This window comes from Acanthaster planci, linkage group LG06, assembly GCF_054643075.1.
Source record: "Acanthaster planci isolate LZ-2023a linkage group LG06, COTS_SCS, whole genome shotgun sequence".
Taxonomy (NCBI): domain Eukaryota; kingdom Metazoa; phylum Echinodermata; class Asteroidea; order Valvatida; family Acanthasteridae; genus Acanthaster; species Acanthaster planci.
The window spans coordinates 22,123,148-22,145,486 of record NC_141782.1 but is presented as its reverse complement, the minus strand read 5'-3'; the positions used below and the strand labels follow the sequence as shown (position 1 = coordinate 22,145,486).

The window sequence follows — 22,339 nt, the reverse complement described above, 5'->3', positions numbered from 1 at the left end:
GACCAGCGGCTGGTCCTGAGACTAGTAACTAGCCTTCGCCTCACCTGCCTGACAGTCGACATGCCTGACGACCTTTCTTAGATTTTTTTTATAGCTCCATGGAATCATCAAACAGTTTCGTAAAGATGTGGAAACAACATTTTTCAGAGAAAAGTGTTACCACTGTGAAGGTTACCTAGGGTTAGTTGCCTAGCCTTTGGTCATTTGATGACATGGCAGCAGTGTTACAGGAACTCGCCACATTGACGTTGGTTGCTGTCGTTTTTGTGTCAAGTCTCGCATTTGGGCAAAGTAAGTGCCATGGCATGCAGTACCGTACTGCAGTAGTCAGGTAATGGGATGGGCGGGGCAAACCCAATTAAGTTTTCCTTTCTGGTCAGTTGCTTTTTCGAAGGCTACATTGAAGGCCAAAGAACGTCTAAGTGGGAAAGAATCCCATGTAATACTAGGGTCGACAAGCGCATTGGCCCCATAAGCTCTATTGCAAATACTGCATGGGTGATTTTGCACAATGGTAGAAAGGCATTGTGGGAAAGAAAAAGGAGCAAACATTGCCCCTTTTTTCCTTCCCACAATGCCTTTCTACCATTGTGCAAAATCACCCATGCAGTATTTGCGATAAGGCTTAAACATGTATGATAAAGATACGTCAGTCGTAGTGAAATGAAGACAACGTCCAACCTGGGCTAGATGAAGCACGGAGGAAGGAAGATGTACTTACATGATGTAGGCCTAGCACTGATGTTTCTTGGCTGTTTCCTCATAGGCCACATAAAAAACAATTACCCTGATTACTAGTCTAGGCCTAATTAGTTAGTAAAGCATAAATTCTAAAACTCTTAACGTTGGTCTTTGAAAATATGGAGGTAGCCCCAGACTGGGGGCCAGTCTACTGGACTACCTCCATATGGGGTGCGTTCGATTAGCTTACATGTGTAAGTCAAACTTACACGAGAGCGTTCGTTTAGCCATCACGTGATGTTCGTGCCTGCCCTGGTGTCAGCCACCACTACCCCAGCTGGCGAGCGGGTCTCTGGAGGCTGCCCGAGTGTAATGACGTCACGGATGGACTGTTCGAGCATGAACGTACATGATGGAACGAGGCGGGGACTTGATCTTTTTCCCAGAATGCCTTGGAAAACACACTGCAGCGTTCGATTCGCCTCATTTCGAGGCTTCCCTTGCGTGTAACACTGGTGTATTCAGGGAAGCTAATCGAACGCACCCATGGCATGGCATGGCATGTGAATGTGGCATGCACACCATTTGTTCATCCAATCCCTGCACAATGATGCACCACCCATGAAAATACCTGACAGCTGTTGTTTTCGACACATTCACATCGTTTGTGCATACACAAGGCTTCACTACGAGTGATACAAAGTCACTGATAAACAGCAGTTGGGATCACCGTCTTAAGCACTAAATGGTGCACTGAACTAATTCAAGTTCCACTGAAAATAATGTGAAATCATCAAAGTTTGGAGCCCCATGGCAGGCAACTTTAGTCCCTGAGGCCTTTAAAACAAAAAGAAATGTGTGGACCTTCAGATTTCAGTTGATTTTCAAATTTTAATAGGTTAATCAACAAATTTTGAAATTATCTGCTAAAAACAAACTCACCCCCAAAATGTGAACGTTCCCAAGTCTTCTCAGCAGCAATTATTCAAATGATATCACTCACCTTTCTCAGGCTCTTCTGACAAATTTTCAATCACATTTTGTCTACTTTGCCTCCAGATGGGTGCCCTTGAATCTACAGAGATGATACTGGGCCATACTTACACAATCCCACAATTTCTTGGCCCACACAGACCCCTCTTTTCGGGAAGAATTTGTAGGGGTACTTTTTAAGCGCTTCGGCCTGGGGGAGAATTTCCCTTGAATTGGGACAGTTCCTCATTTCCTTCACCAGCCTCTCATTTCCTGAGTAAATGTATTTTATGCTAAAATGTGCTATGAATTATGTATTTTGCCTTGTTTGAACAATGTATATCAAATTCTCTCAAAATCATATCAGAATTGAGGCCCCCCCCAACTTTTTTTTAGGTATACTTTTGGAAGATAGAGGGCGCTTTTCATCTTGTCTCATTGACATGTCATTAAAAGTCAATGAGCAAAGTTTCTATGAAACAATAAGGGTCCAAAGAAAATCTTCCTTTTTCATCTCACAGCTCTGAACCTGGTAACACAGTGCACCCCTATGTACATATAGTTTCCAGACCAAACAGATCCCGACTGTGTTTAGGTCGGGTCAAACAGTCAAACAGTTCATCGCTGTAGTAAATGAATGGCCAATGTGAAGATGACCTAATCAAAACTAAAATTTCACGGACTTTTACAAACTTGGCCCAAACTGGTATTAATACATCAATGATCAGACGGGGTGAATGAATCATACAAGCGTAATGGGATTCACAGAAGGTATTTTCATGGAGTCTCCAGTTGTTGGGTGGACTATTGTGGGGCCGAGGATACGGAGGTGGTCCAGTAGACTGGCCCCCAGTTTGGGGCTAGGCTAGTTAATGAGGCTTAGGCCTAATCAGTAAACACAGAGATTTCAGACAAGTCTTCAGGGTCAAGGCTTAGGCCTATAGGGTTTGTGCTGTTCAAGTAACTTTGACTCTATGAGTCACCTTGTGTAAGATTTATATGGATGGGAGACCATATCAAAATTCTTAGATTCCAAATTACTGGGACTAGGGTTTGTGCACAGGGTGTCAAGCACCAGCCGTACGTGAAATTCTTTCATTTAATAATTATATGTGATCAATGTTGCCAATTTGCTAAATATTTGGACATGTTTGAAATATTTTATGACGTTATTTATCCCACTGTAATAAGCGAGCATCCACTGCTTTAGTAGAACTTTGGTGAGGCTGTAGTCATTTCCAGGGGTGGATCCAGGACTTTTTCGGGGGAGGGGGTCACACGACAAACATTGTGTCAGGACAGAGATATTTTTATGTCCCACTTTTGCGGACTGTAGTCACCTATTTGTAGCACTCACCTTGTGCGAATGAGAAAAATCTGCGGGATAGGCCTGCTATGTTGTTTTTAAATTCAGTTACACTGTATTTTCCCCATTTTTTTTCCTTTTTGGTTTGACACCCCTTGGATTTGCACCTGATTTCTGTGGCATTCATTCCCAGAGCATGCAACAAAACCCATAGCTCCAGGGATAGTTACGTACTTCTAGGAATAGAAGGCTCCAATTTTTAAAAGAAGCATTCAGTAGTGTGAGTTTCAGACTTCCTTAGGCCTAGGCTTCTTTAAAGCAATGTGGTGGGACTTTTTTAGCTGGGAAAAATTAGAACTTTCTGCCAGGATTGCATGCCACAACTACATGTATCAAAGCCAACTTGACAACCACAGGGCCACAAACATATACATGAATAAGCCACTTACAAGTTAAATTTGAATAAAATCTGGTACACTGTGTTATCTGATTGCATAGAAACGTAACAATTTGAATTTCCCAGACTAAAGACACTGTTGCTATACCTCGTGATTCAGGGCAAGCTTTTGCATAGCCACCACCATCCCTGGAATGGACTGGTTCCTTTGTGGCGTTCTTATCCATTGAGAACAGTGTATTGTTGCAAGGCGTCTCTTATGTAACTAAGCAAAAGCTTGCCCCAAATCACGAGGTATAGAAACAGTGGTTTTAGTATGGAGAATTCAAGTTGTTATGCTCACGTGAATTTAAAGAACTCAGTGTACCAGATTTTATTCAAATTTAACTGGCAAAAGGCTCATTGTACATTTCAATGGAGGAATCTGTAATCTGTGAATCTCTAGTGATGTAAGAACCAAAGAAATGGCAGGGAAAGTTAAAGGCAGAAATGAGCATTCTGGTTTTGCTAAAATTCTGAAAAGTTTCTAGAGTATGGCACTGTAAGCCTTAGATTTTGCACAGTAGTGGGAGCCTTCTGTGGTACTTCTTGGTACCAGTCCTTTCACATGTAAAATGGTAGTCCTATCTGGGATACCTGCAGGTACCAGTCCTTTCTGGTCTTGTCCCAATCATTTGACAACAGCTGAAAAATCTATACATCCATAGCCACCAGTGTTGCTTCCAGCCACTAGCTAGCGGTTTGCATAGCCACCGGTGTTGCTTCCAGCCACTAGCTAGCGGTTTGCATAGCCACCGGTGTTGCTTCCAGCCACTAGCTAGCGGCTTCCATAGCCACCGTTGTTGCTTCCAGCCACTAGCTAGCAGCTTCCATAGCCACAGGTGTTGCTTCCTGCCACTAGCTAGCAGCTTCCATAGCCACAGGTGTTGCTTCCTGCCACTAGCTAGCAGCTTCCATAGCCACAGGTGTTGCCTCCTGCCACTAGCTAGCGACTTCCATAGCCACCGGTGTTGCTTCCTGCCACTAGCTAGTGACTTCCATAGCCACCGTTGTTGCTTCCAGCCACTAGCTAGCGGCTTCCATAGCCACAGGTGTTGCTTCCTGCCACTAGCTAGCAGCTTCCATAGCCACAGGTGTTGCTTCCAGCCACTAGCTAGCAGCTTCCATAGCCACCGGTGTTGCTTCCTGCCACTAGCTTGCGACTTCCATAGCCATCGGTGTTGCTTCCAGCCACTAGCTAGCGGCTTCCATAGCCACCGGTGTTGCTTCCAGCCACTAGCAAGCAGCTTCCATAGCCACCGTTGTTGCTTCCTGCCACTAGATTGCAACTTCCATCGCCACTGGTTTTCTTTCAGGCAGCTAACTTCATAATTTTCAGAACCGCAAATACTCACAAAAGAGATACGTCCATGGTGCTACCGCAAACCTACTTTCTATTGTACCTATTCACCATGCAAACCTTCAAGACTTATCTAACTTCATAATCTAGACCAAAATTAAGCTCCTCAGCTAAGTTGTAGAAAATTGTTTCTTATTTGCATTTCCCATAGATCAGTATGACGTACGTCTTGTTGGAGGTGACAGTGATCTAGAAGGTCGAGTGGAGGTGTTTGTGGATGGTGCTTGGGGAACAGTCTGTGATGATGACTGGGATTTGAAAGATGCTAAAGTTGCTTGTCATCAACTTGGCTTTTTCACTGCTAAATCTGCCCTGACTAATGCCCACTTTGGAAGAGGCAGTGGACCCATCGTGTATGATGACGTGAGATGTGAAGGGGATGAAAGGAAGTTACAGTTTTGTCCCCTGTCAACTAGCCACAACTGTAACCATGGTGAAGATGCTGGAGTAGTATGTGCTGGAATGGACCCAGCAGACGTGGGTAAATGTATTTTTTTCCGGAAATTTTAATTCACCGTGATAGTTGGGAAGGTTTCAGCCAGAGTTGTAAAGAGTCACTTATTCCTGTGACTCAAGTCAAGTCGAGTCATTGACTTGAGTCATTACAGCTCTGGGTTAAGGAAGGTACAGCTTCTGCTTACTGTTCAGTTAAGGTGTGATGGATTTTGATTGATCCAGAGGTTTCCCTGAACAAATATTCAGGATCCTTTTAATAGAATGAAAGAAATCAGATATATACATGTAAGTAGCTGTTCAGAATTCCTATGCCAAAATCCAATTTTTGGGTCCTTGCCCTGAAGTGACACTTGTTTCCATTTTTAATACAGCTTTTTTTTCTTGTTTTGTTCAATTTCATTCTGCATTTTCATTTAGCTTCTGTACCAGTACGTCTTGTTGGAGGTGACAATGATCTAGAAGGTCGAGTGGAGGTGTTTGTGGATGGTGTTTGGGGAACAGTCTGTGATGATGACTGGGATTTGAAAGATGCTCAAGTTGTTTGTCGTCAACTTGGCTTTTTCACTGCTAAATCTGCCCTGACTAATGCCCACTTTGGAAGAGGCAGTGGACCCATCGTGTATGATGAAGTGAGATGTGAAGGGGATGAAAGGAAGTTACAGTTTTGTCCCCTGTCAACTAGCCACAACTGTAACCATGGTGAAGATGCTGGAGTAGTGTGTGCTGGAACGGACCCAGTAGACATGGGTAAATGTAGTTTCTGGAAACTTGAATTCACCAGGAAGTTGGGAAGGTTGCAGCCAGAGTTGTAACAAGTCATTTATTCCTGTGACTTGAGTCGAGTCATGGAATTGAGTCATTACAACTCTGAGCAAAATTGATCAAGGACCAAAGTTAACCATAGTTAAGCTAACTCTGATCGAACACACACCAGTCGACGTTGGTTGGACTAGTCCAGTCAACTATTCGCGACCAGCCTATCGAGGTTGGTTGCATAGTTGGTTGCCATAAACCGTTTGTAATAGAGAGGACCAGTTGTAAGAAAAATACTGGAAAAACAGTATGTCACTAGTAAATGACCATTTTCACTTTTACTTTTGCTTTTTGCCCTTCCTGTGGCCACCTTTTCTCCCCTTTGGCCTAATGACCTGACAAAGGTTGACTAGGGTTGTTCACACTTCAACTTCACTGCATCTGCACTAGGTAATGTGAGAAACCAACCACTTGATAACTAGTGGTCCTTGATAGAACTGTCCCTGCGGTTTTAGCTGAGTTCAGGAGGGTACAGCATATGCTTACTGTTCATGTAAGGTGTACGTTTGGTTGATTGTGATGGATTTTGAAAAATCCAGAAGTTTCCCAGAACAAATGATTAGGATGATTCTAGAATTAAAGAAATCAGCCAAAGTAGCTCTGCAGAATTCATGAAAACTGAAAAAGATTTGTACCTATTCAGGTCTACTAGTTCCCCTGTGCTTGTTTGTCTTGGCCCTGAAGTGGCATTTCTTTCAATTACAATTTTGTTCTTGTATTCTCCTGTTTATTTTGCATTTTCATTTACATGTACCTACCATACCAGTACGTCTTGTTGGAGGAGACAATGATCTAGAAGGTCGAGTGGAGGTGTTTGTGGATGGTGTTTGGGGAACAGTCTGTGATGATGACTGGGATTTGAAAGATGCTCAAGTTGTTTGTCGTCAACTTGGCTTTTTCACTGCTAAATCTGCCCTGACTAATGCCCACTTTGGAAGAGGCAGTGGACCCATCGTGTATGATGAAGTGAGATGTGGCGGGGATGAAAGCAGGTTACAGTTTTGTCGCCTGTCAACTAGCCACAACTGTAACCATGGTGAAGATGCTGGAGTAGTATGTGCTGGAATGGATCCAACTCAGCTAGGTATAGGTACTGGATTTGTAGTTTCAAGTAACTATGACCCTAGCCCTGAACCTTAAAAAAAGGGGGGGGCACATTGTGTATGGTATACACTTCAGAAGTTTTTCAGTAAATGATACAAAATGCCCATTTTTCCCAAGACAGATCAACAAAAATGTCAACTGTTCCCGTTGACATTTAAACCCCTTCGCTACGGAGGACTGCTACTACCGCACCGTTGTGCGAGGATTGGTGCATACCACACATTCAGTCTATTCACCATGCAGCTGCTGGTTCAATGGGGCCTGCTGCTGGACAAAGCCCTCCATTCAGGGCACATCACAGCCCAGCAGTCACGGTCAAAATAATCCCGCTGTGAAAGGGTTAAATGCACATAGGCCAACACCCTGGAATCCATGAACACAATTAAATGAATGAGTGAAACAAAATAAATGCACCAAATGGCTCACTGCCTTTGAAACGTCACCAATGTACTCATTATGAATGTCTTTACACTCTTGTCAAGTTTCAAGAACATCAGGTCAGTGGCTAAGCCAAGGGGAGGGGGAGGTGGTAAGTACCCCCTGTGGAAGCTAGTCCCCTCTTGCTTTCCCCCAAGAAGAGTGGGGAGGCTGGACCATTGACAATCAAGTTCTCAGTAGCAGTACAGAAATTGGCACCTGACTATAAAGATTTCAGTCATGTGATGTGACCACTTAAACAATATGGCACCTGACTATTGTTACACAAAGATAAAGATTTCACTCCTGTGATGTCACAATTTAAACAGCATGGCACCTTATTGTTACACAAAGATAAAGATTCAGTCCTGCAATGTGACCACTTAAACAGCATGGCACCTGACTATTGTTACACAAAGGTAAAGATTTCAGTCCTGTAATGTGACCCCTTAAACAATATGGCACCTGACTATTGTTACACAAAGATAAAGATTTCAGTCCTGTGATGTCACCACTTAAACAGCATGGCACCTGACTATTGTTACGCAAAGATAAATGGTTGACATCAATAATATGCCACCCAGTGTTGTATTCGAGTCTAACACTATTGCCTTCACAAGGCCAATCATAAGTAAAATTGGGGAACAATTAACAATGAGTGTTCCTTACTGATTTTGAATTTATCATTTTCAGTTTTTCAATTTAAAAGTTGTAGAGAATTATTCTGTATGTCTTGTGTGGGGTAGTAGTGACCTTGATGGCCAAGTGGAAGTGTTTGTAGATGCCACTTGGGGGGACAGTCTGTGATGATGACTGGGATTTGAATGACTTGTGTCATGTGTCATCAGTTGGGCCTGGGTACTGCTTTCTCTGCTCCAAGAGAGGCTGAATTTGGCAGAGGCAGTGGCCCCATAGTATACGATGATGTGGGGTGTCTGGGTTATGAAAACAAGTTGTATTTGTGCTTCATCAACTCACAGCTATTGTCATCTACCATAAAAAGCATTCAGATCATTAGCCAACACTTCACGTTTCCTGTTGACATTTTGCCCTCCCCATTTGTTTTAGTTGGACAAATACCAAGTTTAGTCGAAAAATGATCAATATCCAGCCATAATGTTATGCTTTAGACAGGGAGTAGTAATACCATCTAGCCAGACTCTCCAGACCAAATATGCTGGTCAGTGTATATACATGTATAGAATTTTTCCTGACAAAAGTGGAGTGAACCTTTCAAAATCTTGAAATAATTTATATAATGAAAATAAGGTAGCTTCATGCAAAAATAAACTACATGTATAAGCACCTTTAATGCACACATTGATACCTAAGACTTGGATTATTTCAGGGAATGGACACAAACCTTCTTATCTTATAACAAGTTTTCTCTGCTTCCACCCCAGCCCCAAGTACCATACGTCTTGTGGATGGTAGCAGTGCCCTTGAAGGCCGAGTGGAGGTGTTAGTAGACAGCATTTGGGGGACAGTCTGTGATGATGACTGGGATCTTAATGATGCTCGTGTTGTGTGTCTTCAGTTGGGCTATTCAAGAGCTCTCTCAGCACCTGGGTCTGCGCAGTTTGGCCGTGGAACCATCCCAATCGTTCTAGATGATGTAAATTGCAAAGGATCAGAAAAGCAGTTGCAAGATTGTCCTGCAAGTAGTGGTAACAACTGTAACCATGGTGAAGATGCTGGGGTCGTTTGTGCAAGTGCATGTAAGTTATAGAGAAAATTTTTAACATTTACTTGAATGATATACAGTGCATTTATTAAGTTGTTATGTTTCGATTGATTGATTGATTGGTTGGTTGATTGATTGATTGACTGACTGACTGACTGACTGACTGGCTGGCTGGCTGGCTGGTTGATTGATTGATTGATTGATTGATTGATTGATTGATTGATTGATTGATTGATTGATTGATTGATTGATTGATTGATTGATCAGTTGGTTGGTTGGTCTATCGATCAATTGATTTTTTCATATTGTCTTGACTCTAAATTGGCAATATTTTCAATCACAACTTTCTTCATTTCATGTTTGGCTACATTTTGTTCTTTGCTTACTCATAGCTGCTGGTGATATTCGTCTCATTGGCGGTAGCAGTGCTCTAGAGGGCCGAGTAGAGGTCTTTGTAAATGGTGCTTGGGGAACTGTCTGTGATGATGGTTGGGATCTAGCCGATGCTTCAGTGGCATGTCGTCAGTTGGGTTATAATCATGCCCTATCAGCACTTGGTTCAGCCCATTTTGGCCAAGGAACAGGTGCTATTGTTCTGGATGGTGTTGACTGCACAGGACGAGAGAGCAGGTTGCAAGACTGTGCATCATCATCCTATCACAACTGTGGCCATGGGGAAGATGCTGGCATCGTCTGTTCAGGTATTTTTTGTTTTGTTTTGAATATAATTTCTAATTAACTGACTGTAATGTACTGTATAGGAAACAGACAATCGCTAAAGTAAAGAAAATATTTGACAGGAATACTTCCAGTATTCAACAAAGTTTGATGCTGGAAAAGCTGTCACGCTGAAGTTTCTGCCCAGAATGACATTACAGTCATGATCACGAATATGACATTGTTTAGAAACCACTTAAGCACTCCGTGTACTCATGCATTGTCTTGCCCCACTTGCTCTTCTAATGCCAGTGGGGTTGGCAGGCTCACTATTCATACTCCTGGTGCTTTAAGAATATAAAGAAATCATGTAGTTCATGCTGATTCTCTTGCCACATGTCTGTTTTATTCAGGTGGGCTTGATACATCTGCTGTACGGCTTGCAGGAGACAATAGCAATATGCATGGCCGAGTGGAGGTGTTTATCAATGGCGTCTGGGGAACAGTTTGTGATGACGACTGGGATTTGAATGATGCAAGAGTTGTATGTCGGCAACTAGGCTTTGTGGATGCACTTTCTGCTGTTGGATCTGCAGAATTCGGGCAGGGCAGTGGAGATATATTTTTAGATAACCTGGCATGTGATGGGACAGAGAGAACATTGTTGGATTGCCCACGGGCGGCCACACCTAACTGTGGACACAGTGAAGATGCTGGTGTCATTTGTCTAACAGCAACAGGTAGGCTAAACAAGTGTTCTGAAACTTTTGTGCATTCATTCGGCTTGAATTTGTTTTGTTCTATTTTGTTTTGTGCATGACTTTTTTTGCTTATTTAATCCCAGGACAAAAAGCTATTCGGCTGGTTGGTGGTAGCAGTGCTCTTGAGGGACGAGTAGAGGTGTATTCTGGAAATCTTTGGGGTACTATCTGTGACGATGACTGGGATTTAGCTGATGCTACCGTGGTTTGTCGTCAGCTGGGTTATGGAGAGGCTCTCTCAGCTCCTGGTGGTGCAACATTTGGTGAAGGAACTGGTTTAATAGCCATGGACGAAGTGGATTGTAAAGGAACAGAAGACAATCTGTCGGATTGTGCGTATCAAGCTATGGAAGATTGCCAACATTCTGAAGATGCAGGTGTGTCCTGTAGTGGAATGCAACCAGGTAACAAGCTTCACCTTATTGGCTCTCTATTTTGAAATGTCCATTAGCTTTTCTTTCAAGAACAAAGTTTTCAGAAATGGCTACCTCACAGACCATCAATCATGAAAGTACTGAAACTGTTCTTGTTCCTGTGCAACTTATTTGCATCAAATGCAAACAATTTCTATGCACGGTGGTATGACTTGGAATAGTTTTCAAGTGCACGTATTGAAACGTAGCAAAATGAAATGTTTATTTTCTGTTCATAATTCTGTGTTAATTGTTTGTGTTTGTCAACAGCGTATGAATTTGGTCAAGTCCGTTTGGTAGATGGGAGCTCAGAATATGAGGGCTATGTGGAGGTTTATTACAACCAGCAGTGGGGTACTGTCTGCAATAACGAATGGGATCAAGTCGATGCAGATGTCGTGTGTGAGGAGCTGGGATTTGATTTTGCCATCTCTACCTCTGAGAGTATGACAGATTTTCCAATTTCCGAGTACAGTAAAGTGTACACTAACTAGTGGACAAAAAAGTTGAGGGTTTATCCTAAAATGTTTCCCCCCCCCCCAAATAAGAAATGACTTCTTTTGAGCCTGAGGTAAAATTGTTTGAAGTTGATTTCTTGAAAGTAACGAAAATGCCTTTAAGGTGATACCCAAAGGTGATATAAGACACTTCTTGAATTTTTTCTAGGCTTGTAGTTTTTCCACATTTTCAAATTATCAGCACTTCCAAATGCTGTTTTTAAATAAAGCATAAACACATGAGAAAAACTGCTGCAGGCTTGACCAGGTTTGATCAACAAATATATACAAAATGAAGCCTGGGTACCAGACAAAATCAACCACTTGGTTCAAATGTTTGCATGTTGTTGAATATTTTCATAAGTTGCCAAGTGGAGTTGTGAAAAAATATAACTAGCACTGCTGAACTTCAAATAAAATTGCATTTTAAACACAGACTTGATAGGCCAATAAAACTTATTGTGGGGTTGTGAAATTCATTCTGAGGAATACATGTAGCATAGTGACATGATCTTGTCTTGAACATTGGAGTGTGTTCTCCAGATGGGACATTAACCCTCCTATGCTAAGATGCATTCTTGACACAGTTGTCATATCAGTCAAAATCAGTCAAATTTTCCATACATGTCTGTGTACGGGGGGAAATTTTTGGAAGGCATTTTTGACTGTTTTTGACGGTTATAACAGTCGGAGGGTTAAAGAAGGATGTTGTTTGATAGAGTTGTCAGAGCCAGGAAGTTAGGAAGTGGCCAGTGTTGTAGGTCTTGAGACCTGGTTTTGGTCTTTTTTTGCAGTTTTGGTCTCGCCCTGTCAAAGTCTTGGTCCGCAAGATGGCGAAAACTTCACCGTGAATAGACATAAAACGTTGTAATCGCATATGCGCCATTTGAGCAAGCGATGCGTGTGCGCAATGCACAGGTGCAGGCACCGTGGCAGGCACGTGCACGTGGTGAGCGTGCGCCAAAGCATTACCGTAAACTGCGCAGGCATATCGCTTGCTCAAATGGCGCCCATGGTAATTACACCCTTTGGGCCGAGTTATCCATCTTGCGCCTTTGGCGCTATACGATCTTTGGTCGAGACCATAACAAAATGCGCATCTAGCTACCACGCATGCACGCGGTTGCAAAAGGCAAAATTACCTCTGCTCGAGTCAAATCTTCAACCACTGATATAAATGGAACACAGAAGTGTTCAGATTTTTTGCAATAAACAATGAAATCGAGGCTGGAATGAAGACTAGTCAATGCAGCATGATGCAACCTTATCCCAAGTTGTTACTTTATTTCCAATCCAGAGTAGCCATGCTGCTTGACACCATGGAGATGAGGGTGTGAGTAGCGGAATTCGCACTCTAGACTGGTTCCCGTTCCCTAAATAGTCTCCTGTTGAACGTAGGGCCAGGACGGGAACCAGTTTGTGTGCGTTCGCATGCTATGAATTGTGTGCACGTGTGAAAGTGCTTTCATTCCGTCTTGTATGTGGCATGTGCTGTTTTAGTAGTTTAGTTACGGTACATGTTGCAACATTGTCAGCTTCTGAAACCTCCAATCAGAAAAACATCAAGGCCCTACGATGACCTGTGTGTGTTTATGCTAATATTTTCATTTTATTTCTTTTGTACTTTATTGTACTGCCATATGTTTGTCCCTATTTACCTTTTGGTAAAAACTAAATGTTGGTTTATGGTTGGTCTCGGTCTCGACCTGCAAAAGTCTCGGTCTCGAAGTCCTGGTCTTGGTCTTGAAGGAGTAGGTCTTGGTCTTGTGTGCCTTTGTCTCGGTCTCGGTCATCAAGGTCTCTGATACAACACTAGAAGTGGCCTATGTTAATAAACGTACCAAATATGCAGAGTATAGATGGAATTGCTTACATATCACTGCCTAAAATGTTGCTTAATTCATGGGTCTAGGTCTGAGGAGTGATGTCACTTTTGTTCAGCATGTGTCCTGTTTAGGTGCTCTTTGAATTTTTTTTTTTACTGTTTTGAGTGCTTGAGTGATGGAATGGCAGACTTGCAAAAATACCATGGAAACAAGTCCTGCAGTTGTACAATTTCAACTGGAGGAAGTTCAGAGACAAGACTGCACACATTTCGTGCTCTATCAGATGTACTCTTACCTTGTTTGTGTCCACTTGCGTTGATGATTATTTGGACTGGCTCTTCCTTCCTTCCTGGTTCCTTCCTTATTTGTTTATTTTTGGTTGGTGACATAGCATTAACCTAGAGTTTCTTTTGTCGGTTTAGGTATGGATTACGGCAGGTATACTTATGGACCCATCTGGCTTTCCAATGTGCGCTGTTACGGGACCGAAGACAGACTAGCTAATTGTTACCATAGAAAGTGGGATAATAATTATTGTTCACATTCTCAAGATGTGTGGGTGAAATGCAACGGTACTCCAAGTACATGTAAGAGCAAAATTAAAGCATTAGATGACCTGACAATTTGCAGTCAAAGAGAGAAGATCCCTAGAATCATTTGAGACACCTGTATATGTTCCCATGTCTATATTTTTAAGTTGTTTTTGGCATACAGAGTTCTACCTTAAGCTGGTGGTTCTGTATTTTCAGAAAAACAGATAGCTTTACTGTTTTATTACCCTACCAGATGAAACATTCCAGGTTAATTCTCACTTTAACCTTTCAGAAGTGGATTTTGTTAGACTTCAGGTTTTGGAACCTTGAACCTTTGCAAAACCTTTGGCAGAATTTTCATTAGCTGTAGCTGTGTGAGTCTCTTTTCTCTGTGTGTGTTTAATTTGTCCATTGGCTTCATGGAAACTGAGCAAAAAATTAAAGTGCAAGCTCAGTGTCCAAAATCTTTCAATGATTTTAATCAAAGGTTCATAAAAAATCTCTAAACTGCAAAGTGGTCGCCTACAAAGACATGCCAAGGTCCTCAGCTGTCAGGAAATAGCCTGGATTTGGAAAACATTTAAAAGGCGCTCTTGAAAAAAAATTAAACATGAAGACAGAGTGTGAAGGGACGCAAAACCGCCATCACAAATTGCTGTTAACTTTTGAACAGGTTTCTGTACAGACTATGATTTCATCGTGTCCATGGCTCTCTTAATTATCACAAAAATGTCAGTCAGACTTGCTTTTGTTTTTCTTTTATTCCAGCACTGTCGGTTGCAGCCATTATTGGGATTGCAGTGGGATCGTTTGTGGGTTTGATTCTTTGCATCTTCTGCAGTTATTGGTGTTGCTGTTCATCAAAAAACACCACGACTGCAAGTCCAGCGGTAGGTTTCTGTGGACTTCATAGGCAAAATGCTAGAAAATGGATCCATTAAACATTTGATATCACTGTATTCAATCTGAAAAAAAATTAGGGTTATTTTGTGCTACTTTGGTGTCAGGATGAGAACAAAAGTTGAAATATTTCCATTATCTGAAAGTCTTGTTACCATTAAAGAGGATGATTGTTATTGGAAAGAATTCCAAAATTTCTAACCAGAAGATTTTTTTCTTAATTTTCTTTGGATTATAAATACTGCATATATATGCAAATGAACCTAACACTATACTTAAAAGAACTTAAAATAAATTTGACACCAACGTTTGTGGCAGGCCTCAAGGACTACCTATTCTCAAGTCCCAGCCAATGAAGCCAACACAGCCACTCCAGTCATCCACTATCATCCTGCTCAACAGTCTGTCAGTGTAGCGCCCTCTATGCCAGCACAACCATCAGCCCCTACATGGCCAGCTAATGAGGTTCCACCCCCATCCTATGAGATGGTGGTAGCGCAGCCCACAATGTTCCCGCAGGTACCCACCAAAGGGTATGAAGCTGAGACAACACAGCAAGTAGGTCCTTACAACCCCGCCTACCCACCAGCACAGCCCCCGCCCGCTTGCAACCATGAACCATCTAACTTGGGAACTGATGCACCCAGGGCTGCACCTCAGGCCCAAGCACTGTCCAATCCAACATATGAATTACTCTCTGATTAATAACCTTTGACCTCGCAACTCAGTAGGTCTCACACACACAGTCTACCTAATTGGTCTCCTGACTGAAAAGGGTGCAACGTCAATTCAAGAAGATGCTGGATTACAATGCAACAATGCAAATGCTCGAGAAGGTGATAATGGAAAAAGGCTGCCAAAAGGAATAACGAAGAAGTCATTATTGTAAGTCATTAGATTCTTCAACTTGGGCTTGTTAATGTGAAGAACAACATGTACTAAAGTTGAAATCCTAAATTTGCTTATTCAACCACTTCATGTCGATGTTCTGCGATACGATGGATGTTTAAACACAGTCTGGTACAAGTCAGTGCAATATTGAAGGTTTTTTCCTGCAATGATATTCACTGTTTGGGACATTTTGACACATTTGCATAAAACCCCTAAAGACACCAAACACCTTTTAAAAATAGCAACACGAGGGTGGAAAGCCTTGGTGGTACTGTGCGTCAGTTATCGTAAATGTGTTGCGTGTGGCACATTGAAGCAATGTATCTGTTCACCTGTGCTACTCTCTTCACTCTGACCATGACTAAGACTTGCAGATTATCAAGCCTCTGGTTTTGCACCCAGCTGTAATGCTGGAATATGGGTATGCTTTTATCACCATCTCTGTTGCGATCACCGTTGCTGTCGTATAAAACACTCATGCCATTGTCTCTTCTCGTCTGCTCTTCAATATTGTCAATACTTTTCTACAGAATTTTGGTGTAAATAATGTTTTGAAATTCAACTAGTTGACAAACCCCCAGAGCTTTATAAATCCCAGCTTCCTCTGTCCTCCCCCCCCCAAAAAAAAGCTCACAAAAACAAAGGTTAGTAAAGGACATCAAAATTTACTGTCCAGTTTGAAGTTCAAGGGTTTCAGTTTGTCAAAGTGTTTTAATTTATCTTTCAATAAAATATACATGTATTATACATATAACGTTCTAGTGTAACTTTGACCATGATATAACAAAACAATTGTTGCCTGCTGTGTTGGGGTCCCTGGGTTTTGTACACCTTTGGGGGTAAATGGCATCCTCAGTTCCACCTCGAGTGTCATTTGCCCCCTCGGGTGTACAAAACACCCGAGACACCTGCACCACAGGCAACAATTGTTAAAAAAAGTATGTATGACAGGGTAGATGGTAGAATATTGAATTGATTCATGAAACACCTGCTTGACAAGTATAAAGTGAAATAATGACTACATTGCATTTCTGTATGATATATTTGGAAACGTGCATATACTCTTAAATTATAATAGTGGAGTATTTTATGTCAGTGGAATTGTTTAATAATCTTAAATACTTGTACAGTTTGTCAGCTTTTGGCAATAGAAAGTGCAAATTTCTATATTGCATGTTTGTGGCAAGTGTAATCTTGTCAGTGAGTAAAGTACTATTTGCAGCTGTTAGTTATTGATAATCCTGGTAACATCAGATTAATTACCACTTGTCAAGTAAAGTTTGCAATTTAATCTTTTTGAGCCAGATCACTGGAGCCGTAATAACCTGTTGAAAATTGTTTAAGTTTGTGCAAGAATGATAGACGATCTAAAATGATGAACTTTGCTGACACTTCATCTTTTATGTCTGAACTCAGGGCCAGGTGTCACATTAGGCACTGTGCCTGCAGGCTAAGAATATTCATAGGTCTATGAAAATGCCACCAATTTGCCAGAAAACACTCCTATAGGCCTATTAACAGGGGTTTTAGCTTCCTCTTTTGGTGGTGGGAAGGGACGCAAGGAGGAATAGCAACTCTGTGAAATTGGTGAGAGTTGGACAAGCGAAGGACCTACAGAACACTTATCCAGCTTTGTCTGAAATGTGTACGTTTTCCACTGTTTTTGTAAAATATTTATGTCCTATAATTGTAACATATATGGCCACAGAAGCAGATTTGAGTAATAAGGCAGCTTGTTAGAGTTTCAGTAGAATCCTGTAGACAACTCAGATTTCATTTTCAATTATTATACATTGTAGAATAAAATTGTATCCATTTTTGATGGCAAGTAAAAAATGACAGGAATTGTGAACGAGATTGCAGTAAAATATTACAGATTGTTTTCGACTTTATAAATATACAACACTAGAAGCAAACTTAAGCCGTGTCTGAATTATTTGACTGAGGCTTGAAATTACACACGTAGCTGGAGCCGCGACTGTAGACTTTTTAGCCACAGCCATAATTTGCACAGTCTTACATTACCAGAAAGCTGACACTTCATACTCATTCAAGTAACTTTCTCTCAATCAGAATACTTGAATTGAGGTTGGAATCCATATGGAATCTGTACTTCCTTCAATCATGGATACTTCTCTGACTTGATTATGCAACATGACTCATGTTTTGTAAAAACCACCGAGATGATTCTTTATTACAATATGAAATGATTGTTTTTTTAAATAAATAAATGTATTGATAGAGATTTTACTATTGTTATTGCCTTAAAATAAATAAAGTGATTTAAATCTAATCAAAAAGTCTTCGTTTATGTGACCAAGGAATGCGGATGTGATAATAAATTAGCAGGAGTTGTTTTTCAATATTTTCTCAAGAAACCTATTGAGAGGCGAGGGCGAGGTTTTGGAAGTAATGCCTTGTGAATGCCCGACGTACCTCTCAATAAAAACGTAATTATTTGGCTGAACCACTGACATCTAACATGCAAATGAACTATAATCATTGCACACGTTTTCAATGACTTTATTTTTGACGAAAAATATTATACTTCGTACAAACAAAAATTGGCAGCTAACTGGCAGACGCATAGAGAAAAAAAGAATCTTTGGTTTATCCAGCCAACCGACCACAAGATTGTTGCTTGAGGTCTAGAATAGCGTACTCATCCTTTAAACACGATACTGTAGCGTGTCCCGCTGCACAGGGTTCGACGCTGTAAGAACGACACGCTGGTGCAACTCACTGTTCTGGTCACAAAAATCTCTGCTTTATTCTGTCGCAATCTGACAGGACCACAATGTCCTCTTCCGACAATCCTTTTCACAACATGGCGCCTGACGGCAGGGACGGCGCGAGGCGGGAAAACCGCGGGCAGCCAGCCAACTCCATGCGGGTCCGAGCTGGCGCCCCCAACGGTCGGACCCGCCGGCGCTACACCACCCCCTCCGAGGACTCTTGTTCGTCCCCGAACGAGGCGGCGCAACCCGGCGGGCCAGCCCAAGGCCATCCCGGTCGCCCCTGCGCAGCTTACAAAGAGTGAAACCAAGCAACAAGTACAAGTCTGGTGGGTTCCAAGGGTCTTCTCCGCTACCATGGGGAGGATCCAGGGGTCCAGTGTGGAGGAGACTCCGGTCGCCGTGGTGCCCCCCGACGTTTCTTCGTTGCTCCTGGGGGACGGACTCCGGTGGGCGGTGGAGGGGGCTCCCGTTGGACCTCCGACCGCCACTGGCTGTGGTGAAGCTCGCAGAGGGGTGGGTCCATCGTGGTGTCTGCATCTCTGGTGGCCCGCTCCTCTTGTAGGGTGGCTCGCACCCCCAGTTGCAGGCGGACCCCTCCCGCATACGTCACCCACGAGCCGGGGGGCAGACTCCGACGGCCCCCCACTCCAAACCGGGGCTGGGGGTTCTTCCTCAGTCTGCGTCCCCGTCTCCACTGAGCAGCGCAGGGGGGCGGTCCCGGCCGCAGCGGCAGCCGTGGGGGCCCGAGGGCCCGGGGCCGCACTGGAAGGCGAGTCCGACTGGTCTCGTCGTTCTGGCTGGCCCCGCGACCCCCGCCTTCGGCGTCGAGAGGGCACCGGCGGCGAAGGCTCACCCACGGCAGCCGACCGGGGGCGGGTCCGGGCGGCTCCCTCCGGAGGACCGGCAGGCGGGAGTGAGTGCTCCATGGGGAACTCGCCCCCCCCCCCAACTCCCCGCCACTGGCGAAGACCTCCGGGACGTCAGGATCCTCCGCCCGGATCTGGGCGATGAGGACGTGGTCGCAGTGTCGGTGGTGCCGATCCCGCATGTCCGAGCGGTAGAAGCAGCGGCCACACCCCCGCCCACAGGTATAGGGCCGGGCGGCGAACAGCTCCGGGCAAGCCGTCCTTAGGTGTCGCCGCAAATTGGTCCGCTGACGGAATTCCCGTCGACAGTGGGGGCAGGCCAACCGGTCCATCTTGGGGAGAGAAACAGAGGGAGATTCAGGAGTTAGCGTGGAGCAGAATCCCCCTGCCTCCGGCTCGCACGGCAATGGCTCCGCCGGCGCGCTGTCTCCCTGGCTGCTTGCGTCTGAACTCTCCCCGCTCGACACGCCGCCGCTCCGGCCCGGGTGTCCCGACTTCGCCCCGTCAATAGGTTCCAGTGCGGTCCCTTCGTCAACGGGGGGAGACGGCCTCCGCGGGCAGGACTGAGGGCCGGATCCGCTGGCTCCTTGCCCCCCCTGCCCGCGCTGGCGCCTCCTCGGCCAAGGCTCCGCGGGCTGGGCGCTCCCACCATCCAAGCTGCACGTCGCCCAGGTAGCGCTTAAGCCGATTGCGATGCACGATCTGAACCTTCGCTCGGGCGGTACGCTGCACTTTGTAGGTTACGTCGTTGAGGCGTTGTAGCACTGCGAAGGGTCCGTCCCACCACCGCTGAAGCTTGGGGGAGCGGCCGACCATCTTCTTTGGGGTGTACTGCCAAACAGCCTGGCCGGGCTCGAACCCGCCCTCCCGGGCGCGACGGTCGTACTGCTGCTTCTGGTAGCTCTGAGTCCGCCTCAGGTGTCGCCGGGCAAACTCGTGGGCCCGCGTGAGTTTCGTTCTCAGCTCGTCGACGTAATTTAGTGGCTCGGTAGTCTCCATCCGTTCCCCCTTAACCCCACAACGACGTCCAGGGGAAGTCCCACCTCCCTCCCGAGCATGAGCATGTTCGGGGTGAGCCTGGTGCTATCGTACTGAGAGGAGCGGTAGGCCATCAGGACGTAGGGAAGATGTTCGTCCCAGTCGTCCTTATTCTCATCCACAAACATGCTCAGCATGGTCTTCACGGTACGATTGAGCCGTTCGACCATGCCATCAGACTGGGGGTGGAACGGAGTCATCCTGGTCTTGTGGATGCCCAACAACTGGCAGACACCACGGAACAGGCCCGCCTCGAACTCCTGCCCTTGATCCGTGTGGATCTCGAGGGGTGTCCCGAAGCGCGTGATCACCTGCTCTACGAGGGTCTTGGCTACAGTCTGGACCGTCTGATCCGGAAGGGGAAACGCCTCCACCCACTTCGTGAAATAGTCCGCCACTACCATTATACTGGTGTTTCCGGCCTTGGTTCGGGGCAGGCGTCCGATAAGGTCAATGGCAATCCGCTCCATAGGGGCCCCCACCAGGTATTGTCAAAGCGGAGCTCTCCCGGGACGCGGTGGGGACTTCTTAGAACCGCAGAGATGACACTTCTGGCACCACTCCTCAGCCTTCCGTCTCATCTCCCTCCAATACACAGGAGCCTGCCTGAGTCGGGCCACGGTCCGAGCGACCCCCGAGGTGTCCAGCAGTTCGGTGGTTGTGGGCAAGAAGTAGAACCTCTGGCACCCTGGCCTGCGGGACGGCGATCTTCCAGGTGGGGGCCCCCCGTCGACCCTTGCCCACTTCACCTGCAAGACCCCTCGGAATAGGTACAGTGTGTCCCATCTGGACCACCAGCTTTTGACCCCGGCGCCAAGGTCGGAGATGTCCTCCCATTCAGGCCGGTCGCTCCCCGCCACCAGCCACTGGCGGACCGGTCCCAGCTCCGGGTCGTCCTGCTGCTCCTGAGCTAGCTTGCTCAGGTCCCAGACCTCGGGAAACCCGTCCAAAATCGAGTCATCCTTCTCTCCGTCCATTTCGGCTGTTGCAACCAGGGACTCGTCCTCCGCCTCCGGCGGCCGGCTCCGAGGGGGGCCCCGAATCCGCCGGAGGGGCCGGCCCCGGCGGCGCCGTCGAGACTGGCTCCGCCGGCAGCCGGCCGCGGACGGCACCGCCCTTCTCCTTCCCGCACGGGCAATCCCGGCGGAAATGCCCATACTCGCGGCACCTGTAGCACCGGACCCGCGAGGGGGCGCCCAGCAAGGGTGGATCTCCACCCGCCGCCCCCGCCTTGCCTGGCGTACCTGCGGAGGGTTCCTCGACCACTCGGGCCTCCTTGGCCTCGATCCTACCCTTCCGCTGATAGGCCTGGGACTCCAAAAAGGCCTCCATCTCAGTGGCCAGGGTAATCGCCTCTGCCAGGGTCGTGGCCTTACTTGCGAAGACATGGCACTGCAATTGTTCGTCCCCCAGGGCGTTCCGGAAGGCCTCAACCGCCAGATCTTCACGCGCCTGCGTGGGCAAAGTGGGGTAACTCCGGAGGACTAACCGTCGGATGGACCTCCCCAGTTCCTCTAGGGACTCTCCCCGACCGCGCACCCGCATGGAAAGTTGAGCTCGATGGAGCGGCACCTGCGAAGCAACTCCAAACCGCCGCTCGAAATGTTCAAGGATGCTCACGTAGTCCCTCCGGGCCTCCGGCGACAAGTCGGTGAATGCCTCCTGGGCCAGTCCACGCAGATGGGAGGCCAAGTACTCCGCCTTCTCGGCCCTGCTCCATTTATTGACGGTGGCCACACTCTCGAAGTGTGTGAGGTAATCCGCCCAGGACGAGCTTCCGTCATACCGGTCCGGAAGTAGCACTGGTCTTCGGTCCTTCTGATTGGCTCCCCCCGCACGGGGACCGGCCTCGTAAGTCTGTGTGCGGATCCGATGGGGATCCGCCTCATGTGCCTGTGTGTGGATCCGAGGGGGATCCGCCTCACACAGACACGTGCAGATCCCCAGGTGGGGATCCGCCTCATGAGTTTGTAGGCGGATCCGGGGATCC

At 45.7% G+C, this 22,339-nt stretch overlaps 1 protein-coding gene across 4 annotated transcripts; it reads left to right on the top strand.

Moving 5' to 3' along the window:
• The first annotated feature begins 51 nt into the window (after positions 1–51).
• On the top strand, positions 52–18,070 carry LOC110980100 (scavenger receptor cysteine-rich domain-containing protein DMBT1-like). Of its 4 annotated transcripts, none has more exons than XM_022236439.2 (12): positions 52–291; positions 4,907–5,236; positions 5,629–5,958; positions 6,791–7,108; positions 8,949–9,263; positions 9,622–9,930; positions 10,300–10,626; positions 10,731–11,051; positions 11,331–11,504; positions 13,806–13,970; positions 14,685–14,806; positions 15,135–18,070. In XM_022236439.2, the coding sequence occupies exons 1-12, from the start codon at positions 213–215 to the stop codon at positions 15,519–15,521; spliced, it is 3,177 nt and encodes a 1,058-aa protein (XP_022092131.2). In that variant the 5' UTR covers positions 52–212; the 3' UTR covers positions 15,522–18,070. The 4 variants fall into 4 exon arrangements, with proteins under 4 accessions (XP_022092131.2, XP_086994004.1, XP_086994006.1 ...); XM_087137878.1 differs by having other exon boundaries at positions 6,791–7,114; XM_087137879.1 differs by lacking the exon at positions 52–291 and having other exon boundaries at positions 5,072–5,232; positions 6,791–7,114.
• Positions 18,071–22,339: the final 4,269 nt, after the last annotated feature.